This window comes from Chenopodium quinoa, unplaced genomic scaffold (assembly GCF_001683475.1).
Source record: "Chenopodium quinoa cultivar QQ74 unplaced genomic scaffold, ASM168347v1, whole genome shotgun sequence".
Classification (NCBI taxonomy): Eukaryota; Viridiplantae; Streptophyta; class Magnoliopsida; order Caryophyllales; family Amaranthaceae; genus Chenopodium; species Chenopodium quinoa.
Window position 1 is genome coordinate 1,026,166 of NW_018744311.1, and position 19,541 is coordinate 1,045,706.

A 19,541-nucleotide genomic window follows, 5' to 3' on the forward strand; every position below is an offset into this window, starting at 1 on the left:
CATTTTGAGAGAAATATTGTAAAACTGTAAACTTTGGCTTGATCTTATTAGCTTAATGAGCCCAATATTTATAATAATACAAAACTAGTTTCCTAAGCCTACACCAACTCGTGTTTAACAGCTAAGGAAAACAAAGATAATATGGCAACTCTATTCTAGAGATATGGAAATAATAATATCTAAATAATATCTAGACCAAATATTTCCTAAATATATCTTAACACCTTATCCTTTAGCACATTACATAAATTGTGACAATTTTTCTAGCAATTATCAGAAATTTCTTGCAGCTGTTATCAAGGGTAAAGACCCAAAATCTTTCAAGGAAGCCATGAAACATGATGAGTGGCGACAATCTATGAAGGAAGAAATTCGTGCTCTAGAAAATAATGGTACATGGACTTTGGAACATCTTCCTCCCGGGAAACGTGCTCTCGGCAGTCAATGGGTCTATAAGACCAAGTACTTATCCAATGGAGATATTGAGCGACTCAAATCAAGATTAGTGGTGTTCGGTAATCATCAACAAGCCGGTATTGACTATGAAGAAACTTTTGCTCCGGTTTCCAAAATGACTACAGTTCGTGCCTTTCTTGCAATAGCGGCTTGCAAAAATTGGGAGATACATCAAATAGATGTTCAGAATGCTTTTCTACATGGTGACATGAAAGAAGAGGTTTACATGAAGCTTCCCCCGGGTTCGAAAGCCCGGATCCTTCTTTGGTGTGTAGATTGCGCAAGTCTTTATATGGCTTGAAACAAGCCCCTAGGTGTTGGTATGCAAAATTGTCGTTGGCTTTAAAACGGTATGGTTTTCTCCAAACCTACACTGATTATTCTTTATTCACATATACTAATGGCAAAACCCAAATAAATGTCTTAGTTTATGTGGATGATCTTATTATTTCTGGGAACGATTCCGCTGCACTAAAGGTTTTCAAGGCATATCTTAGTGTTTGTTTTAAAATGAAAGATCTTGGACCTCTTACATATTTTTTGGGCATTGAGGTGGCTCGTAGTACTTCCGGGTTGTTTCTGTGCCAAAGAAAGTATACTTTGGATATTATTTCTGAAATAGGTCTATTGGGAGCAAAGCCAAGTGGGTTTCCCATGGAACAAAATCATAGACTTGCTCATGCTAGTGGCGAATTGTTGCACAATCCCGACGCATATCGTCGTCTTGTGGGACGACTCATATATCTTGCAGTTACTCGACCGGACCTTGCTTAGCATGAGGGTCGAAAATGCCCAACTTGGAAAGAAGATAGTCAAACTGAGTCTTCCCGAGTGCTTTTGTGAATATATCCGCCAATTGATCCTTAGTAGACACATGGGATGGTGAAATTAAGCCTTCATTGATCGCATCACGAACAAAATGACAATCGACCTCTATGTGTTTCGTACGCTCCTGAAAAACAGGGGTCCTTGCGATATGTAACGCAGACTGACTATCACAAAACAACTTGATTGCTTTTGGATGTTGAATACCCATACTCAACAATAAGCCTTTGAGCCACTTTAATTCACAAGTGGCCCCAGACATAGACCTGTATTCCGCCTCTGCAGAAGAAAAAGAAATTGTAGGCTGTTTTTTAGTTTTCCATGAAATCGGAGATTTTTCGAGAAACACTAACCATCCGGTCAACGAGCGTCGTGTGAGAGGACACGCCGCCCAATCCGAGTCGCACCAACCCTCTAGGGTGAGCTCACTATCTGAATGCAACAATATTCCTTGTCCGGGAGTTCCTTTTAGATAACGCACGACCCTCAAAGCAGCTTCCCAATGTTCGATGAGAGGTTGTTGCATGAACTGGGATAGAATGTGAATGGAGTATTTTTGCACCATTCGGCAGCCCAACAGGGCATTCAATATTTTTCGTATCAACTAGCCAAGAGTTATTTCCGGTGACATGATGAGTCGCGCCGGTATCAATTATCCAAGATGAAACATCAAACTTACCGGTCAATCTATTTTCCGGAATTTGAGCATTACCCATAACACCCGCAATAGCCTTCCACTGTTCGGGGGTAAGTAAAGACTGACTGCCACTGGTGGCTGCATTAGCACGTGGCTGTCCACGACCTTGCCCCTGCTTTCTATTATCTGGCCTTCCCACAAGCTCATAGCAATGGGTTTCGGGATGGCCTTTCTTCTTACAATATCCACACACAATGTCTGCCCAACAGCTCGAGGTTTCATGGCCAGTCCTGCGGCACTTAGAACATACAGGTTTATCATTGTTCCTACCTCTACCACGAGTCGCCGCTGCCACATCATTGCCTGCACGCACAGCAAACCCAACGGGGTCAGGTGGTGTGGATTCGACTTCCTGCTTTGTTGATCGAACACGCTCTTCTTGAGTTACCAATTGATAGGCTCTGTCAAGACTCGGAAGCGGATCCTTAGATAAAATTTGTGTACGCAAGGCAAAGTAATAATCTGGGAATAAACCCATTAAGAAATCGTGTAACCGGGCATGTGCTCGTCGCTCTTCATGCAATTTTCTGGCTGTACATGAAGCACAACAGGAACAAGAAATCAAAGGCTCATGTCTATCTAATTCCTTCCACAAAGTATGTAATTTTCCATAATACATAGAGACCGACATTAACTTAGTTTGCTCACACTTTGCAATCGAGGAACGCAATTGTTGAATGCGAGGTCCGTTTGTTTGAGCAAAGCGTTGCTTAAGATGATCCCAAAAGGATTTTGCTTCTCTAAATTTTGTCAGGGTTGTTCTTAAATCAGGATCAATGGTATTAGAAATCCAAGAAACAAGCATTGCATTTATCGCCGTCCAATCGGACTTCGTGCAAGGAGGGGATGGAGTAGTGATCGTGCCATCCAAGAACTCAAATTTCCTTCGAGCTTCTAACGCCGTTTGAATGTCGGCAGCCCAAGAGTCATAATTATTTGTTGTTAAGTGGGTGGGAGTGATGAAATCCCCCGATCGATCTTGAGAACCAAGGTAATATGGAGAATTTGGTTCAATTTTTGGAGGTGGTGGTGGTGGTTGATCATCGCCGCCAGCCATGGTTTATGAAGTGTATGAAAACCTGGCTCTGATACCATGTAAAACTGTAAACTTTGGCTTGATCTTATTAGCTTCATGAGCCCAATATTTATAATAATACAAAACTAGTTTCCTAAGCCTACACCAACTTGTGTTTAACAACTAAGGAAAACAAAGATAATATGGCAACTCTATTCTAGAGATATGGAAATAATAATATCTAAATAATATCTAGACCAAATATTTCCTAAATATATCTTAACAAATATACTCTCGATTTAGGCAAAGTTACTTTTTGTCCAGAAGCTCTACAAAATCTTTCTAAGCAGTCCTTGATTACCATGGCTTGTTCCGGAGAAGCCTCAGCAAATAAGATTAAATCATCTGCGAAGAAAAGATTTGTTAAAGTTGGCCCTCCACGACTTGCATATATTGGATTCCACCTATCAAGTAGTACGAGCTCCTCAATTACTTGATTCAAGCGTTCCATACATAGGACAAACAAGTATGGACAAAGCGGATCTCCTTGGCGAATGCCTCTCGATGGATAAAAAACCTCCGATTTTTCTCCATTCCATAACACTTTCATTGAAGTAGAAGTCACACATTGCATTATCACTTCAATTAATAACAGGGGAAAATTCATATCGAGTAAATTATCTCGAATAAATGACCATTTGAGACGGTCATAGGCCTTCTCGAAGTCGATCTTGATGGTCATATATCCTTTTCCACCTTGGTCTAGATTTTAGCTTAGCTAATTTGCTCTTTACATGAATAAGTGTCAAATAATGCTTGAGTGATTGAAAGTTTAAACACGTACACAAAATAAGTATTCCGCTAATTTTGTATTGTTTAGAGTATTTGTGTTATATTATCGTATTGGGTCAACTCTATTTTGAACATTTGTCAAGAAATTACCCCGTAATTAAAATCTTCCACCTTAGCGACAAATATCTTTTACTCTGTCGATATATTTTCATACTCAAATCAAATACTTCTAACAAAGTATATCTAAGTAGAATTATGGTTGCTTTATACAATATTTTTAAAAATTTAATTTGATGTTATTTGGAGTTAAGCTAAAATAGGATCCCTCAACTTTAGTATTTGTAGCATTTTGGTCCCTCATCTTTCAAACGAAGCAAATTGGTCCCTCAACCACCCATAACTTACTTTTCCGGTGGAAAAAAAGATGAGTCGCCAAAGTTTAAGGACCAAAGTGCCTATGTGGCAAAAAAAAAAAATAAAAAAAATTTAAAAGGGAATCTTTTAACTAACATTAATTTTTTTTTTCCCATCAACATTAATATTTTGGTTATGATTTGCATTAATCAAACTATAGAATTTCCATTTTTTTAAAAAAAAACTATAGGATTTTCCACCTTTTCTCACCCCACATCACCAACACAAACACACAACTCCATTTCCACCCGTCTGTAGCCTCACCACTGTCATTAATCAACCACACAACCCAAACCTCCGGTTCGGCTGAATTATATTGTACATGAGCTTGTACACAATTAATTAAATCAGGAGGCCAAGATTAAATCACAAAATAAATCAAAGGCTGGGATTAAAAGATGGTGATTGATGATGATCATTAATGAGGTGCAAAGTAGGGGATTGTTTCCCCATTAGAGCAGCCAAACCGAAAGAGAAGAAGAGATGGCCGACCCTTTTTTTTATTTATTTTTCTTTAATTCGAGTTATTTAATTTTTTTTTTGAAAGAAAGTCAAAGTATTTAATTTTTTAAGTCATATTTAATTTTCTTCTTTAATTCTCTAAGTCATATTTTTTTAAAAAATAGTCATTTAATTAAAAAAGCAAAAAATTTGGGTATGTTTTCTTTCATTTTAATCAAAGTTTGTACATAATAAATAATAAATATTAATTAGTAGCTGACAAAAAAATAATGATTTGTAATCCCTAAACAAATGCTAACTAGGATAAGTCCCTTAACTTTTGCTTAGTTGACAGTACACATCCCCAAACTTTGCTGACTCATAAGTTCCTCCACCAGAAATGGTGAGACAAGGGTGGTAGAGGGACCAATTTGTCTCATTTGAAAGATGAGGGACCAAATATGCAACTAATGCCATAGTTCGGATTAGGGCTGGCAATCCCTGACCCGACCCGATAACCCGAACGAACCCGACCCGAAGTTACTGAGAGAAACCCGAACCCGACCCGATCCGAACCCGAATAACCCGAATTCGACCCGATTTGACCAAAATTTCATATTTCGTAATAATTTTAAGTTTTGCACAATTTTTGATTGTTTCTAAGCATAACCCGAAATCTGACCCAAACCCGACCCACTGACCCGAATTGCCACCCCTAGTTCGGATTATATTTTTTTTGGTGTTCTACCCGGTTCACCCTTTTGGGCTAATCCGGATTCGGGGATCAGTTATGGGTGGTTAGGTTCCAATCCCCTCCCAATTGTTGTTGCGGGGGATCGAACACAGGTCCTCCCTAACAAGTGTAGTCCCAATCACCACCACACCAACACCCAATTGATAGTTCGGATTATATTTTAGCTTATCTCATGTTATTTGCTAATTTCATTATGTATTTTACTATTCAAAAAAAGGACACTATGAAAAGGTCAAAAAGATTTTCCCAAGTCCATCCAACGAGTGATAACATCTCACAGCCAGCTGGCTTCCATCAACAACTTCAAAAAAAATAAAAGTACTAAATTCTCATTGGTCCCTTTTTAAAAACACGGATCGCAATCCATATCCCTCCACAAAACACCCTCACAACCGTCGATTAAACCCATCTTTAATCCAACGCCTCTCATTCATCCTCCCAAAATCTCTCCCCTAAAAATTTCAAAAACTCCCGCTTCCTCCCCTCCCTATATAAACCCCCACCCACCTCATCTCATTTCACTGCAAATCAAACACAAACAATCTCATTCTCAAATTCTCAATCACAAAACCCAGAAAAAAAAAGCTTGAATTCAATCAACAATGGCGAGAACAAAGCAAACAGCGAGAAAATCAACCGGAGGAAAAGCTCCAAGGAAGCAACTCGCAACAAAAGCAGCTCGCAAATCTGCTCCGGCAACCGGCGGCGTGAAGAAGCCTCACAGATTCCGTCCGGGAACAGTTGCGCTTCGTGAGATCCGAAAGTACCAGAAGAGTACCGAGCTTCTCATCCGGAAGCTTCCATTTCAACGATTAGTCAGAGAAATCGCTCAAGATTTCAAAACTGATCTTCGTTTCCAAAGCTCTGCTGTTGCTGCTCTTCAGGAAGCTGCTGAAGCTTACCTTGTTGGATTGTTTGAGGATACTAATTTGTGCGCGATTCATGCTAAGAGAGTTACGATTATGCCTAAGGATATTCAGCTCGCTCGTAGGATTCGTGGCGAGCGTGCTTAGGGTTTTTTAATTTTAATTAATCAATTAATCCTATGTCTTTTTTTATGTATTAGTGGAAGTAATGGTGGTTTAGATGTGATTAAGGACGGTTAATTGCTTAAAGTAGGGATTGTGTTTTGGTACTTTTGGTTATGTAATGTAAAGGCTGTTCTTCAGATCTATCAATCAATGAAATCTGTGTTTTATTAGCAATTTTTTCCGAATTTACGCCTAATTTCTCAATTGTTTTAATTTTCTAATTGCAAAAATAATGGAGTTTGAGTTGATCTTTTAAATTTAGAATATCAAACGTTTGATGTGTTGTTGGTGCACAGTATGCGGTATACAGTGCGTCGCACAGTAATATTCCCTTATTAACCTGTTATTTTATTTATTTATTTATTTTAATTTTCAGAAATGAAAACAGGTTGCTAAATGTGAGAGCGGCAAGTGAAAATTTGGCGGGAAACTCAATAAAGTGTAAGCGATTTACGCAATTACGATCTGACGCTTTAGTAGAAACCATTTTTGTTGTAAAACCCTAATAAGTAGGTTGAAGCAGAATTTGGAGAGAGAAAAGCTTCAAATGGATCGATATGTTGTGCCAATTGAATCTTCTTCTACAAACCCTAAGCCAATTAGAAGGTAATTTATCACAACTTTTTGTTTAATTTGTTGATTTTGTTGGTGTAAATTGATAAATTCATTGGAAGTAGTTTGATTGTTTTTGTTGATAACTTGTATATTTACTGGAATTAGCTTGATATTTCTGATGATAAATGCTAAAGTCACTGGAATTTGTTTGATTTTGTTGGTGATAATTGATTAATTTACTGGAATTGGTTTGATTTTGTTGTATCTGAAGGCCTCGTTGGAAGAGGACTGCAATTGAATTGAATGGCTGTATTGAATCTAAATACAAGCGCGAAATGTGTGGATTATTGGTTCAATCTTATTCTCAGGTTGGAAAATATAGTATAAAGATCATGAACTGTTTGCTGTTTTGGTTGGTTGTTCACTGGGTTTAGTAGAGATTGCTTTTTTTAATCTGTGTTCTTTTGTTGTTTAAAGATTGGCGTGTTTACTCATCTGTATCATATTGATGGACGTCCTTGTCAAACTCATGTATGTTTTCTTGACTTTGTCTAATCATATTTTTCCAAGGCAACAAGGAACTTCATATTTGATTTGAACTGTGGTTAATCTCATGCAGATGAATCGAGTAATGTCGTTTGCTGGCTTGGATCATCAGGGGTCCTCTAGAAGGTTTGTGTACCCCTTGGTTATATAGTGTAGGTGTTGTATAGAGTATATGGTATTGAAATTCTACTTGACTGGTTGCTGTATTTTCGCTGTGACGTGCTCTGTGTTGCATAGTCTGATTTGATTCAAGGATGAGAAAACTTATACAGCTATGGAGTATGACTTTTCTTTCCAATTTAGTCTATCTGGTTTGATGGTTTGTTTCTCTCTCGCATCTCTCATATCATCATATTTTTGTCTGAATAAGTGAATAAATATGGAACCTTGTATGTTCACAGAATCACAGCTACAGTTCTGTTTTGTTAATATTGGGCTGTTGCTGCTGTAATTTTGCTGTTATCTGCCTAAATATGCAATGCAATTACTCATTGTGGTAATGTTTTCTATATATTTGCCACTCATCATCTTTATATCTCATCCCCTCTGCTGTGTCTTGTTCATTAATTACTACTGTTGCCTTGTCATTTTTATTTATTTGTTCAAATGAATATGTTTCTTCCTTGTTCAAATGAGTACCTTACTTTCTTGCAGGCACGGTGTATCTGCATTAGAGTTTGATAATCAGGTATTATATGGACCAATATCATATATTCATATCTCAAGTTGTTTCTCAAATTCTGGCTAGATGGATGTATAACTGGAAATATTATTGTTATTATCCTCTACTTTAGTTCCACGTGTTACTTGAAATATCTTGTTCTTTCATCGGTACAGAACTCACGCGAAACATTGCTAATGGGACCCATTGCACCTGTTTCATCAACCAAAGCACAAAGGTGTTGTTGATTATGTCATAGCTTAGAGTGATATATTTTAGAAAGTAAATAACATGAATATTTCAGGCTGTTTAATTGGAATTTGGATAGACTAGCTTATGCTATTGTGTGATAGGCCCTTGTAAGGACCTTTCATGCTATCTTATTGAAGTTTGGATGTTAGATGCATATGATGGACTGGCCTATGCTTATTGTGTGATAGCCCTGATAGGCCCTTGTATCCAGAACTGAGCCATATACTTAAAACTTAGTTTTAAAAGTATCTTTTACTTTGCATGGTTTTAGTTATAATTTCCAGTTACTAGCATTCTTTTTTCTTTTTAAATAAAATAATTTCTGTGGTTTTCTATTTTCTTATTTGCTCTACAATAGGGAATATACTTAGCTTCGGTGACAAAATCTGGTTGCTTGATGGTGCACGACTTTGAATCTCTTTACTGCCAAAGTAATGTGACATCACCATGTAAGGTTCTGATAAACTTTGGTCAGTTGACTTATACTCAAGTTGTTTCTGTGATGAGGTTATAATTTATGATTTTATGCTGTAAGAGGTCAGGTTCAGCTCTCATGTAGTCATCTTCCAATTGAACTCGTTCATCTGAACATTGTCTCTCCTCTCTCCCCTGCTCTGTGCTTCATGTGTTGTGTATTTTTACTACCTTATACAGAAACTTGATTATCTATCTGCAGGGTGGAAGGAGGATGAAACAAAGCATCTTTTGCACATATCTACAAGAAGGCATCTTGATTCTGTTCGATGGAATCCTGCTAACCAAGACGAGGTTGAATATATACATGATAGATGCATTGTTCTGGCATTTATCAAATTTGTGTTGGATGGATGCACTAACATGAACCAAAGTTGTTCTATGCTGGGCCTTACTCATTGCACTAAAAGCGAAAGTTGTGTGTTTCACTGCTTTATATCCTATGATTTTTAGTGATGCTTTTAAGCACAAAACCTCATACCACATGCTTACATTTTAAGTGGAAAGCATTGCATGACTGTTTTGCTAATTCACATAATGTTGGTTGGCATACTCTGTTATCTGCTTAATTTCTTCTTGGATTTGACATTTGCTGTGGTTTAACTGATTTCTACCTATGCTCTTAAGGACAAAAACTCAGAACACATGCAACATTCTATTTGGAAAGCATTGCATGACATTTTGCCAATTAACTTAATGTTAGTTAACATATACTATTATCTGCTTATTTTTTTTTCTTGGATCTGACATTTTCTATTGCAATGGGGCTTCAGGTTGCTTGCACATCACTGAAAAGCCGTGAAGTATTAATTTATGACATTGGTTATGTCTCTTCCGACCCTGTTGAAGTAAGATTCAAGTGCTCTTCCCTTTACCTTTCTCTGCCGAGGTTTCCAATATCCCAATCTTTCAAAGATGTTTTTTGTATTATAGTTTGTGCAATATATCAATTTAATGATGTCTTGTTATGTCCTTTCTTTATTTCATTCTTTCTTTCTTTCTGTTTTTGTAAAAACCCTTGTTATTGAATCAAAGTCCAGTGTTAGTGTAAGCTCTACCTATGATACTAGTGTCTCTACTCATTCAGATTTTAACAAAGAGGGCTTCTGTCACTATCCATGGTTCTGATATCGTGACGGGTCTGTCAGATGTAGCTTTTACATCAGATGATTCCAGGTGAGTTGATGTGTGGCTTAATTTCTAACAAGTCCATGTTTAGAGAAATTTTATGTTCGAAGTTTCTTTTCCCCTGTCTAGGCCTCTCTCCAGACCCTATCTTGATTGATATTGTATCGGGTTGTTTGTTTAGTTTGGTGTCCTATCTTTGTTGGCCTTTTGATTCCCCCCATGGGTGAGGCTGGGAGTCACCATTAACTAAGATGTCAATTTAGGGAGTCCACTGTCTAATTATGAATCTCTTGCCACCAGTAGCTTCAGGAAGGGTGTTTAGTTTTTCTCTTGTAGTCTGAGGCAGTGAGGCTCACATGAGCTGTTACTGCAACTAGAATTAGTGACCGTCAGATCAGAATAAGGCAACTTTATTTTGTACAGGGTTCAGTGGTTCACACCAACAAATTTGCTGGTCGACATGTGCTTTTTTACTAAACTATCTCTTCCTGGTTGAAGTATTGGACTAATTGCTTCTATTGTGCTCTATGATATTGACAGAGTTTTTGCTTCGGATACCTCTGGTTCAATCAATATATGGGATAGAAGAAGAGGTAGTTTTCCATCTGTTGAGCTGACAACCAATTCCCACAATGCTCTGAACAGTATACAATTGAATGTCGAAAATCAGGTCTGTTTAGAATTTTCTGGCCCTTACGTTTGTATTATTGTATGTTCCCAATGATCCACATAAGACATGAAATCCTCAAATTTATATTTAGTTTTTGGATTGTTTACTGTAGCATTATGCTGATGTTGAAAATTGCTAGATTTGAAAAAACTGCATGACGAATGATATATTTACAGAAGAATTATGTGTGTTACTGAATACGAAGTATATTATATTGATCATCAGGAGCTATTGTACTTAGTTCGGTACACTTTGAAGAATCTCCAAAAATCTGAACAGAAAACTTTGCATATTGGACTGGAGGAGGGGAGAGAGGGGGGGGGGGGGAGGGGGGATGACCGTGCCATGGAACTAGAAATTGGATGTAGGTTCATAGTTATTGATTTATGGTGTTGATACAGTTGTAAAATAATCAGTAGTATGAGTTACACCTTTTGAGGCACTCGAGTCGTAAACTCATAACATGATCAACCTTAATACTGTACAAGTATCAAAGTGCAGAAAGTGTGCGATATAAGTGATTTACTTATATTATGTAAAAACAAGTTTAAGGATCTGAGAACTTAAGAGACTAGTAACTGATCTAGTTGTGTTTACTCAAAAAATATGATCAACCTTAATACTGTACAAGTATCAAAGTGCAGAAAGTGTGCGATATAAGTGATTTACTTATATTATGTAAAAACAAGTTTAAGGATCTGAGAACTTAAGAGACTAGTAACTGATCTAGTTGTGTTTACTCAAAAAATAAAAAATAAAAATTGATCCAGTTGTATTGTCATACATGTGACATTGGTGGTTGTAACTTGTAAGTATGGCTTCTGATGTCTTTTAGGGTCCGAACCTATTCTGTTCATGTATACTTCGTTAGTTCATTATTTCTTCCATGTGGTCCCTTCAAAACCCTAATTGTACTTTACTGGTTTCAGATTGTTTATGGAGCTGGTAAGCAGGGCATGATATATATGTGGGATCTTCGTGGTGGAAGAACATCAGCAGCTTTCCAGAGCAATAAAGAGGTTGAGCAAAAACAGCTTCCGATGTCAATCCCCCCCAGTTTTTTTTTGGCAATGTGGAAATTAATAATTCATTGCAGACTCACAATTATTCTGATCCTTAATTTTCATGGAACCACGATAATTGTATGTTGAAATGTTACCTAGAATAATACTTTAGGTCATTGAAGTACTGGCAAAGGGGACACATTGTGAAAGAGGATTTTTGTGGATTAAATTGGTGATTATCAGATGGGGCAGCTTTAGTTTATGCCGTGACTGATCTTGTAGACAGACGGAAGATAATACAGAGTAGTCTTTTGATCATTGTAGTCTAATTCATGCTGTTTTTTGTGTCACATATAGGCATATCATCCACCTATGGCATCAGTGAAGGTCTCATCGTTGCTAGAGAAAATAAAGTCATTAAAGGTATTCAAAGAGGATACATCTTAAATTGCTGGGAGTGTAATCTGCATGCTGCTTTCTTTTTCTCAATCTTGTGCAACTATTACAAATTTGCATAAAGGAGATTTTTGAAATTTGTGTTAACATGAATATTGTGTTAACATGGATGCACATCTTTTTTACTTTTGCTAAGATTGAAATATAACAAATGAGGATTCTATTTGTTGAAACTTCTTAGAGCTCTCATCCATTTCTTGTGTTTCATATTTCTTTGCAGGCGCAGTCACATATTGTCCCCAAGGATATACACTCGATCAATTTGGATCCCACTTCTTCTTATCGTTTAGCATTCCACCTTGATGATGGATGGTAGATTTTTAGATAGTCATCCTGTCTCTGGATGAATTTACAACTTTTCAAATTTTGATTGTTATATCCATCACTCATGTCCTTCATAGTTTTTTCAACAGTTACCTAATTATACTATGTGATGAAGAAGATAATCGTTGACTCTGTTCTAGAATCATTTAACTTGACCTTGAATAATAGCTTACTTCGACCTTACTATAGCATTTTCTCATAATAATTTGAAAATTTGCAGGTCAGGCATTCTTGATATCCATACATTAGAAGTGACACATATCCATTGCCCTCCACCAGCCTGGTTGTGAGTACATCTCCCCAACCAAGTTGCAGAGACATTAAAATTTCTTTTAATGGCCATTTTCTTATTCATTTTGAAATTCAGGACTGGCTCAGACATATCCAATTTATCGTACCTTATAAAGCCGTCCTGGCTATCCACAAATTCAGTAAGACTTTCTTTCAATAGATCTGGAGATAACTTTGCATTTGACATTCCATGAATCTATGTCATGCTCACTGTGTTCTGTAAAAGTAGTTATTTTTATTAGTTTTGATCCAATACCCTCTTTTAATCAGATATATGCAGTTGGGTCAGCATCATCAGATAAAGGACTACACCTTCTAGACTTCTTTCCTGATCCAAATTCTCCCTGCCATGTGGACTGCAGGTACAGAATCTGATTGTATTTGGGTGAATCCTGAATGTTTCTATGGCTATGTTTTGATATTCAATTTCTGTTTACTGCTTAGTGAGGAAATGGTGAATAGTTCCAGGCAAAACGGTTTTGTTCCTCTGTCTGAAGATGTTTCTGCTTGTGCTACACATCCACAAAATGATTTCATTGTAGCTGGCACCAAGGTCTACTCTCTTGTGGTTTGCTTTTTAATTTTCTGTAACTGTCCATGGTTACTTTATTAATTATAACCAAGAACTTGAGAGATTTGTCGCGTTGTGCCTGTTTCTTGAATTAAAGGATCCATTTAGCTCTGAAAGTTTTTCAACATTGACGAAATTTTATTGTTGAACTGCCTGTATGGCATATGACTACATGAGTACCCAAGGGGGGTGAAAAATGGTGCTTTGGTTCGGGCCATCTAAAGCATTAGAGATCCCCAATATACTTTTCTACAATTGTTTTATTCAGTTTTCTAATATTTCTGCATTTGTTTGGTTTTAGCAAGCATCTTTGCTTATGATTGGCCAAAGAAAGAAGAGCTTACACGGGGATGAAGGTCCTTGAAACAATTGAACCTTGTGGAAATGATACAAGACTGATTGTCAAGACCTCAAGCAGCAGATCCTTGTCATCATAAACAGCCATGATGCTTTCGAATTTCCGAAAGTCACCTCCTTTGAAAGTGCAAAATGAGCATTGAAGGGTTGAAGTCAGTTGGAGTTCAGGGAAGAATTATCAGCTTCTATTGCCAAAGAAAGTGCAAAATACAAGACTTGATTCATAACTTGGGATTGTGAATCCATCTTGTGCTTCTTCATCATTCGTCCTCCACGTCATTCATCATGTATATTTTGCATTGTATCAAGCTAACAAAACTTTGTTGTAACATAAATATAACATGGTTATAGGTTTATGTATTAGGAAAATATAACATGGTTCAATTGCACAAGTAGTTGGAACTTGCAAGATAGTGTAATATTGTTGGAGAAGAAAAAGATTCAAATTATTATTTTTTTATTTATTTTTAATAAAAAAAATTGAAGCATAATTATATGATTATATGACTTTTGCTAAACAAGCTCTTATTGTTTAAACTTGTAATTTGTAAATAAGCTATTGCTTTTCCTTAAAAAAAAAAATAATAATAAAAAAAAAATTGGTAGACAACTTAAAATAAAATGAGAGAAATTAATGGTAAATTAAGGATGTCAAAAAAAAGAATCAACTAATTAACTACTTACCTCTTTTAAAAGGGAGTCACACCCACCCTATTACCCAAACTCAAATAAAGAGTTTTGAGTCGAGCTCAACTCGGCTTGTTATCACCCCGACCTACGTAACGCATTATATAGTTACTGAGCTAGAACCGGAAGTTGTAACTCTGTAAATTGGGCGGTTCAATCTCGCTGTTTTCTCCCAGTTCCCGCCAAGGTCAGTGTATGAACTGATATTCATCTTCCTCTCTCTCTCCTCTTCATCTATATGCTTCAATAACTTTCGTTACATCTTTATTTTGAATTTTCGTGTTACATGTTACTTTAATTAGGGTTTTATCGATGACTTGTATGATGAACAATTTGAAATTGAAGTCAATTAACACTGAATCATGCTTAGGGTTTATGTTTATGATCCGACGTGATTTTATCGTCATTTTTCATTCTGCTTGAATTTACTTGTATGATACTGAGAACATGTCGAATTTCGGAATTGCGTGTACTTTTTTTCAATCTATGTGTTGTTACTTGTTGTAAATTCAACTGTCGATTGTTGTAGCTGATTATAAGTTTATTGTCATTGTCAATTGATTGATTGTGTTTATTGATGGAAATAATTTGTTATATAGCGTTCTATTGATGCAATTCATGCAATGTTTGCCATTAGTAATGTTTTGTTGGAAAAATCGGCGTGTTTCGATTGTTTTCTTTCATCATGTTGTTAAATATATAGCTTTGTTCAGTAATGTGTGGTAGTTTGTGTATTTTTGGATATCGAATTCTGATTTTGGATGGAAAAGGAATAGAAAGTGATGTAGTGCTACTAATTAATTTGAAACCATATGTAGAAATAATTTTCTAATAAGTTCTTTCAGAATTGGAATTGGGTGGATGTTCCAAGTACCTCGGGTTGTTTTAATTGCTAACAATGGAAATATTTTATGCGCATCTGCCAAATGAACTACTGCTTGAATTTATTATCCAGTCTGATGTGAAGTTTTCTGCCTTTCGGTAGTGCTTATTATGTCTGAACTAGTGAATTTCATTAGTGTCTTCCTCCTGGTTTTCTAGGTTTTGAATAAGGTTGCCGAGTCAAGAAAAGTGGTAGAAATCAAGATGAATTTAACTGTGGTAAGAGGTAAGTGAAATCTGGCTTTAGTTTATTTCCTCTTTTTTCAAGCTATATTGCTGTTTGCTGCTTGTTTTTCAGTGTGTGGGTTTCTGCCAATTTAAATATAATAACTGAAGTATATGTTCATCACACTACTAATTACTTCTATGCTGGTGCTTCGTAGATGACTAACTTCCCACTTTTAGATGTATTAATTAGTCTTCGCTAAGGATTTAAGATTGCGACTGACCACCACAGCTCCTTGTTGGATTTCTTTCTGCTTTGTCTATTTGCTTAACATTTCTTTACTGTGGTGTAATGCCGTGGTTGACACTTTTGAGTTTTGATGCACAAACATGATTCTTCTTGTGAGTGTTGTTCGATATATAATGCAGTCAAATATAGAATTGAATGCATAATATCCTACCAGAAGAGGTAGTATTATAGTTCAGTATTTAAAGTTGCATTCATGTTTCCTTTTGGTTGGTGTAGTTGAGATTTATCCTCTTGTGTAGATCAGAAGGAGAATTATAGAGTATAAAATCTACTGAATTTGTGCCAAGTTCTCTCTTAATAATCTCTAAAGATTCAGTTTTCTGTTATTGTCACCTATCATTCATATGCATGATATCACTGATACCCGGATATGCAGTTCTTGGAACCTGCTAAATATAGCACCTACTTGTTTGCTCAAAAATATTTTAATGTGAGTGAGGTGGAGGTATGTAGTATCACCACCAAATATGAATCTGGTGCAAGTAGCTTCCATTTGATTATGCCGGCATTAATTTGGTTTGTGGTTTGTCAACAATTTAGCTAAAGGCTATGCCAAGGCATGGCAAAGAAACCTTGCTGAAAGGCAATACTGTTTAGGTAATGAGTGGTTTTGCTGTTTGTTATGCATTCAATGTTTGCAACTCTTTTTAAATCTGTAAGTTTGGACCGCAGAAATTTTGTCACTTGTCAATCTTTGGGAGGGAAGTATATAAAGAAATTGTCATGTTTGCTTTCTTTCTTTCTTTTTTTTTTTTTTTTTTAATCTTTTGTGGTTAATTGGATCAATTTAGCATATAATTATTGTCTTTCATCTGTTTTGAAGATGATGAGTAAACATAACTTTTGGTTTAGCGGAATTCAAGTCTTATAACTGTGATGTCTGTCATTAATTTTTTTCTCTTTAAGATCTATGTAGCTATATTCTTATGGCTAATTGCACTTATTAATCAGTATCTAGGCTATACATTAATACATATGATTATATGAAGGTTCAACCAACATATTTAGACATGTGAAGTTGGTATGCTCTTACGTGTAGTGATAAGTGTTAATCACTTTTGTTTGCAACTAATTGGATCTGTACAGCTGAACTAGTTGTTTATGTGCTTCACCAGTCAAAGATCTTAGCTGCTTCCAAACATCTTTTCTATGTAATTCTTAGATGCATGCTACTCTATATAGTAAGGAACATTGGTAAATCTTTTGGTTTAAGATACTACAGTATGATTCTCTTCACAAAATTGAAACTCCAGTCATGTAGCATGATTATCCGGAGCTGTCCATTTATTAGCACTGAATACTGATGCTATCATACTGTTAAAAGGGAGTTTTGGTTCCTCAATCCTTGCTTACTGATTTTTGGTTGAAATTACATATTCTTAACAGAAATTTGACAAGACTTCTGAATCAGAAAAATCTGCTGCGTCTGGTTATGTTAGATCCTTAACTTTCAATTAACTTAAAATCTTATTGGTGTAGGATAATAATGTGTGCCTTGATCTGAAGGGGCTGTGCTGTGTGTAGTATACTAGTATCAGGGGTTAAGTGTTCGAAGAAATTTAACAAGCTTGGGGTTCAATAATCTAGAAACTATGTGCTGTCAAATTGTTACTTTTCTTTTCTATTTTAAGAAAGGGTCTAAGGGGGTAGGATTCACCCCTGCCAGACTGCCATAGGCTGGAACTGTTGAAGGGAGGATAGATGCTGCTCAGATTGTTCTGTGACATTATTTTTACCAAGAGGCTTTACTTCACTACAACCAAAAGTTTCATAAGGATTTACCAATTCATGCAAATAGTGTGAGTTGTGGAAAGGGTAGCCCCAGGTTTTATTCTAATTGTTTAGTGTGTGTGTGTGTGTGTTGGGGGGGGGGGGGGTTGGGTTGGTAAAGATCTAATCCTATTTCAAATTAGACATGCATTTATGGTAAAAGCCTCAGATTAAAGAGTTCACCAACTGATTGTATTTGAAACCCATTTTTGTTTTTTTTAAACTTCGATTCTCATATCCCCTCTGTGGAACGAAGGACATAGCAATTTATATTCTATTATTCTTTGTTTTGTGGGTCACTTGCACATCACCGACGATAAAGCATTATCAGAATTGCTAAATCAAATCTGGCAGGCTCCCCTTAGTCATATATAATAAATATCTTGCATCATTGTTAGCATTAAGTTAGGTTTCTTAGATTCCATGATCATGAGATTGTGATTTTGCCTTTGGTTTTAATGCAGGTTTTTGGATATGCCCATAGGCATAGGATCTTCTGTAAGGTATTAAATTTTGATCATTTAATGCCCGCCTAACATCTTTATCTTAATTTTCTTTGTAGAATGGTACATTAAGATACTTAAATCCTATAGTCTCCACGTTAGAAAGCATTTATATCCTAGAAAAGAAATTGTTTTGTTTACGTAGAAAAGTCGCTGTGTTCTACAACTATTGTTGTCATACAACCTGCCAGGGTAACGAAACAAAAAGTTTCCATGTATCATTCTTCTCCATGGTTAGAGTTCAACTAAGGATTAGGGGAGTGATGGTGCCCTTTTATCATAACCAAAAAGGTAATTATTCATGGAAGGGTCAGACTGACTAATTCCAGAGTGCTTTAGAGATGAACTTTTATGTACAAACCTTGATGGTAGTCATTTGCATATATAGTATCATATATTTCGTATTAGACTTGGTCTCTTGGCAAACCCCTGTTAATAGGTAATCAATATTTGAAGTTACAATATCAAGCAGTGTGTCTCTTAGTGACGGCATAAGCGTATTGTTTTGGCCCATGTGAATTGATTTGGCTAAATCACCATACCTCTGCTGTCCTACCTCAATTTACGATTAATTATTGCTACAACAGCTTGAGGAAATAAATATTGGCTGTTACGTCACTGAGTATGTGTGAGAAACTTTGTGAAGTGTGAGCTTCTTTTGGTTAAAGCTTCCTTTAAGAATAAGCAAGGTAAGGAATACGAGTAACACTATTTGGTAGACTAATGTATTAAAGTACTCGTGTTACTTTTATTAATTGTGTCTAGAGGGATAAACATTCTGGAGAATATGACAAGATGCTTTATCCATTGTCAAACTTCAAGTATTATATGCAACTTTATGAATGGAAATATGCAAGATTATTTCTCTGCTAAACACTGATGTCAGTAGTTTCTCTGATTCCATTTCAGGAAATGAAAATAAGACACTTGTTCTTTGAGTGATTTCTTTTTGTCATGCCTTACAAGGAGGCATCATTTAGTGGAGGTCATTCTTGAGTGGTATCGTGGTGATTGAGACATGTGCTTCATGTCCATCTAGTGCGTGCGGAGATTCTAGGAAGGAAACTTGCCCATTACTTAAAGTTAATGACAAGTATGATACTAAAATGTAGATTAAGAGGCTTTTGAGTAATAAATAATAGCAATCCATTTTTCTTCAAAGGGGTGTGTGCTAAGATCATATGGTAAAACAGTGTTTGCCCATATTCGAGAGCCAATAAAAGTAAAACTGGGACGAGTGGTTGTTTACTATGGGATTTACAACCCTAGTTAGTTGGAGTAATATTTCTAAAATTACGCAAACAAAAATTTTACATCTCAACACCAATGTTCCAATATTACATTGTTTCTCTAGTTTTTGCAAGTTTCCTTTTCTTGTTTTCAGTATCATATTTTTGGGCTGCATATTTCTTTATGTAGAAATATTATCTTTCAATTTGCAAAGTTACACTTACAGCTCAGGAAAAAAGTTTGAATGATACCAGTTATGTATTGTATTAAATGCAATGCG

General features: G+C 36.2%; 2 protein-coding genes across 2 annotated transcripts; both read left to right on the top strand.

Moving 5' to 3' along the window:
- The first annotated feature begins 5,902 nt into the window (after positions 1 to 5,902).
- On the top strand, positions 5,903 to 6,599 carry LOC110695989 (histone H3.2). Its single transcript, XM_021873246.1, has one exon. It carries the CDS (start codon positions 5,997 to 5,999, stop codon positions 6,405 to 6,407), a length of 411 nt encoding a protein of 136 aa, XP_021728938.1. The 5' UTR covers positions 5,903 to 5,996; the 3' UTR covers positions 6,408 to 6,599.
- LOC110695987 lies at positions 6,521 to 18,519 on the top strand. The gene is made up of 21 exons (XM_021873244.1): positions 6,521 to 6,866; positions 6,949 to 7,031; positions 7,252 to 7,348; positions 7,458 to 7,511; positions 7,600 to 7,652; positions 8,181 to 8,214; positions 8,798 to 8,888; positions 9,116 to 9,207; positions 9,687 to 9,761; positions 10,001 to 10,089; positions 10,582 to 10,711; positions 11,641 to 11,730; positions 12,073 to 12,138; positions 12,392 to 12,483; positions 12,716 to 12,781; positions 12,863 to 12,926; positions 13,057 to 13,148; positions 13,231 to 13,339; positions 13,659 to 14,588; positions 15,443 to 15,509; positions 17,993 to 18,519. Exons 2-19 carry the CDS (start codon positions 6,973 to 6,975, stop codon positions 13,719 to 13,721), a joined length of 1,416 nt encoding a protein of 471 aa, XP_021728936.1. The 5' UTR covers positions 6,521 to 6,866; positions 6,949 to 6,972; the 3' UTR covers positions 13,722 to 14,588; positions 15,443 to 15,509; positions 17,993 to 18,519.
- Positions 18,520 to 19,541: the final 1,022 nt, after the last annotated feature.

What these genes read in the sequence shown, in the direction of transcription:
- LOC110695989 (XM_021873246.1), top strand. Translation starts at nt 5,997, where the DNA reads ATGGCGAGAACAAAGCAAACAGCGAGAAAATCAACCGGAGGAAAAGCT.
- LOC110695987 (XM_021873244.1), top strand. Translation starts at nt 6,973, where the DNA reads ATGGATCGATATGTTGTGCCAATTGAATCTTCTTCTACAAACCCTAAG. An exon ending in CTTTCCAGAGCAATAAAGAG is followed by an intron (nt 11,731 to 12,072) that starts GTTGAGCAAAAA and finishes TGTCACATATAG; the next exon opens with GCATATCATCCACCTATGGC. An exon ending in CCCTGCCATGTGGACTGCAG is followed by an intron (nt 13,149 to 13,230) that starts GTACAGAATCTG and finishes TTTACTGCTTAG; the next exon opens with TGAGGAAATGGTGAATAGTT.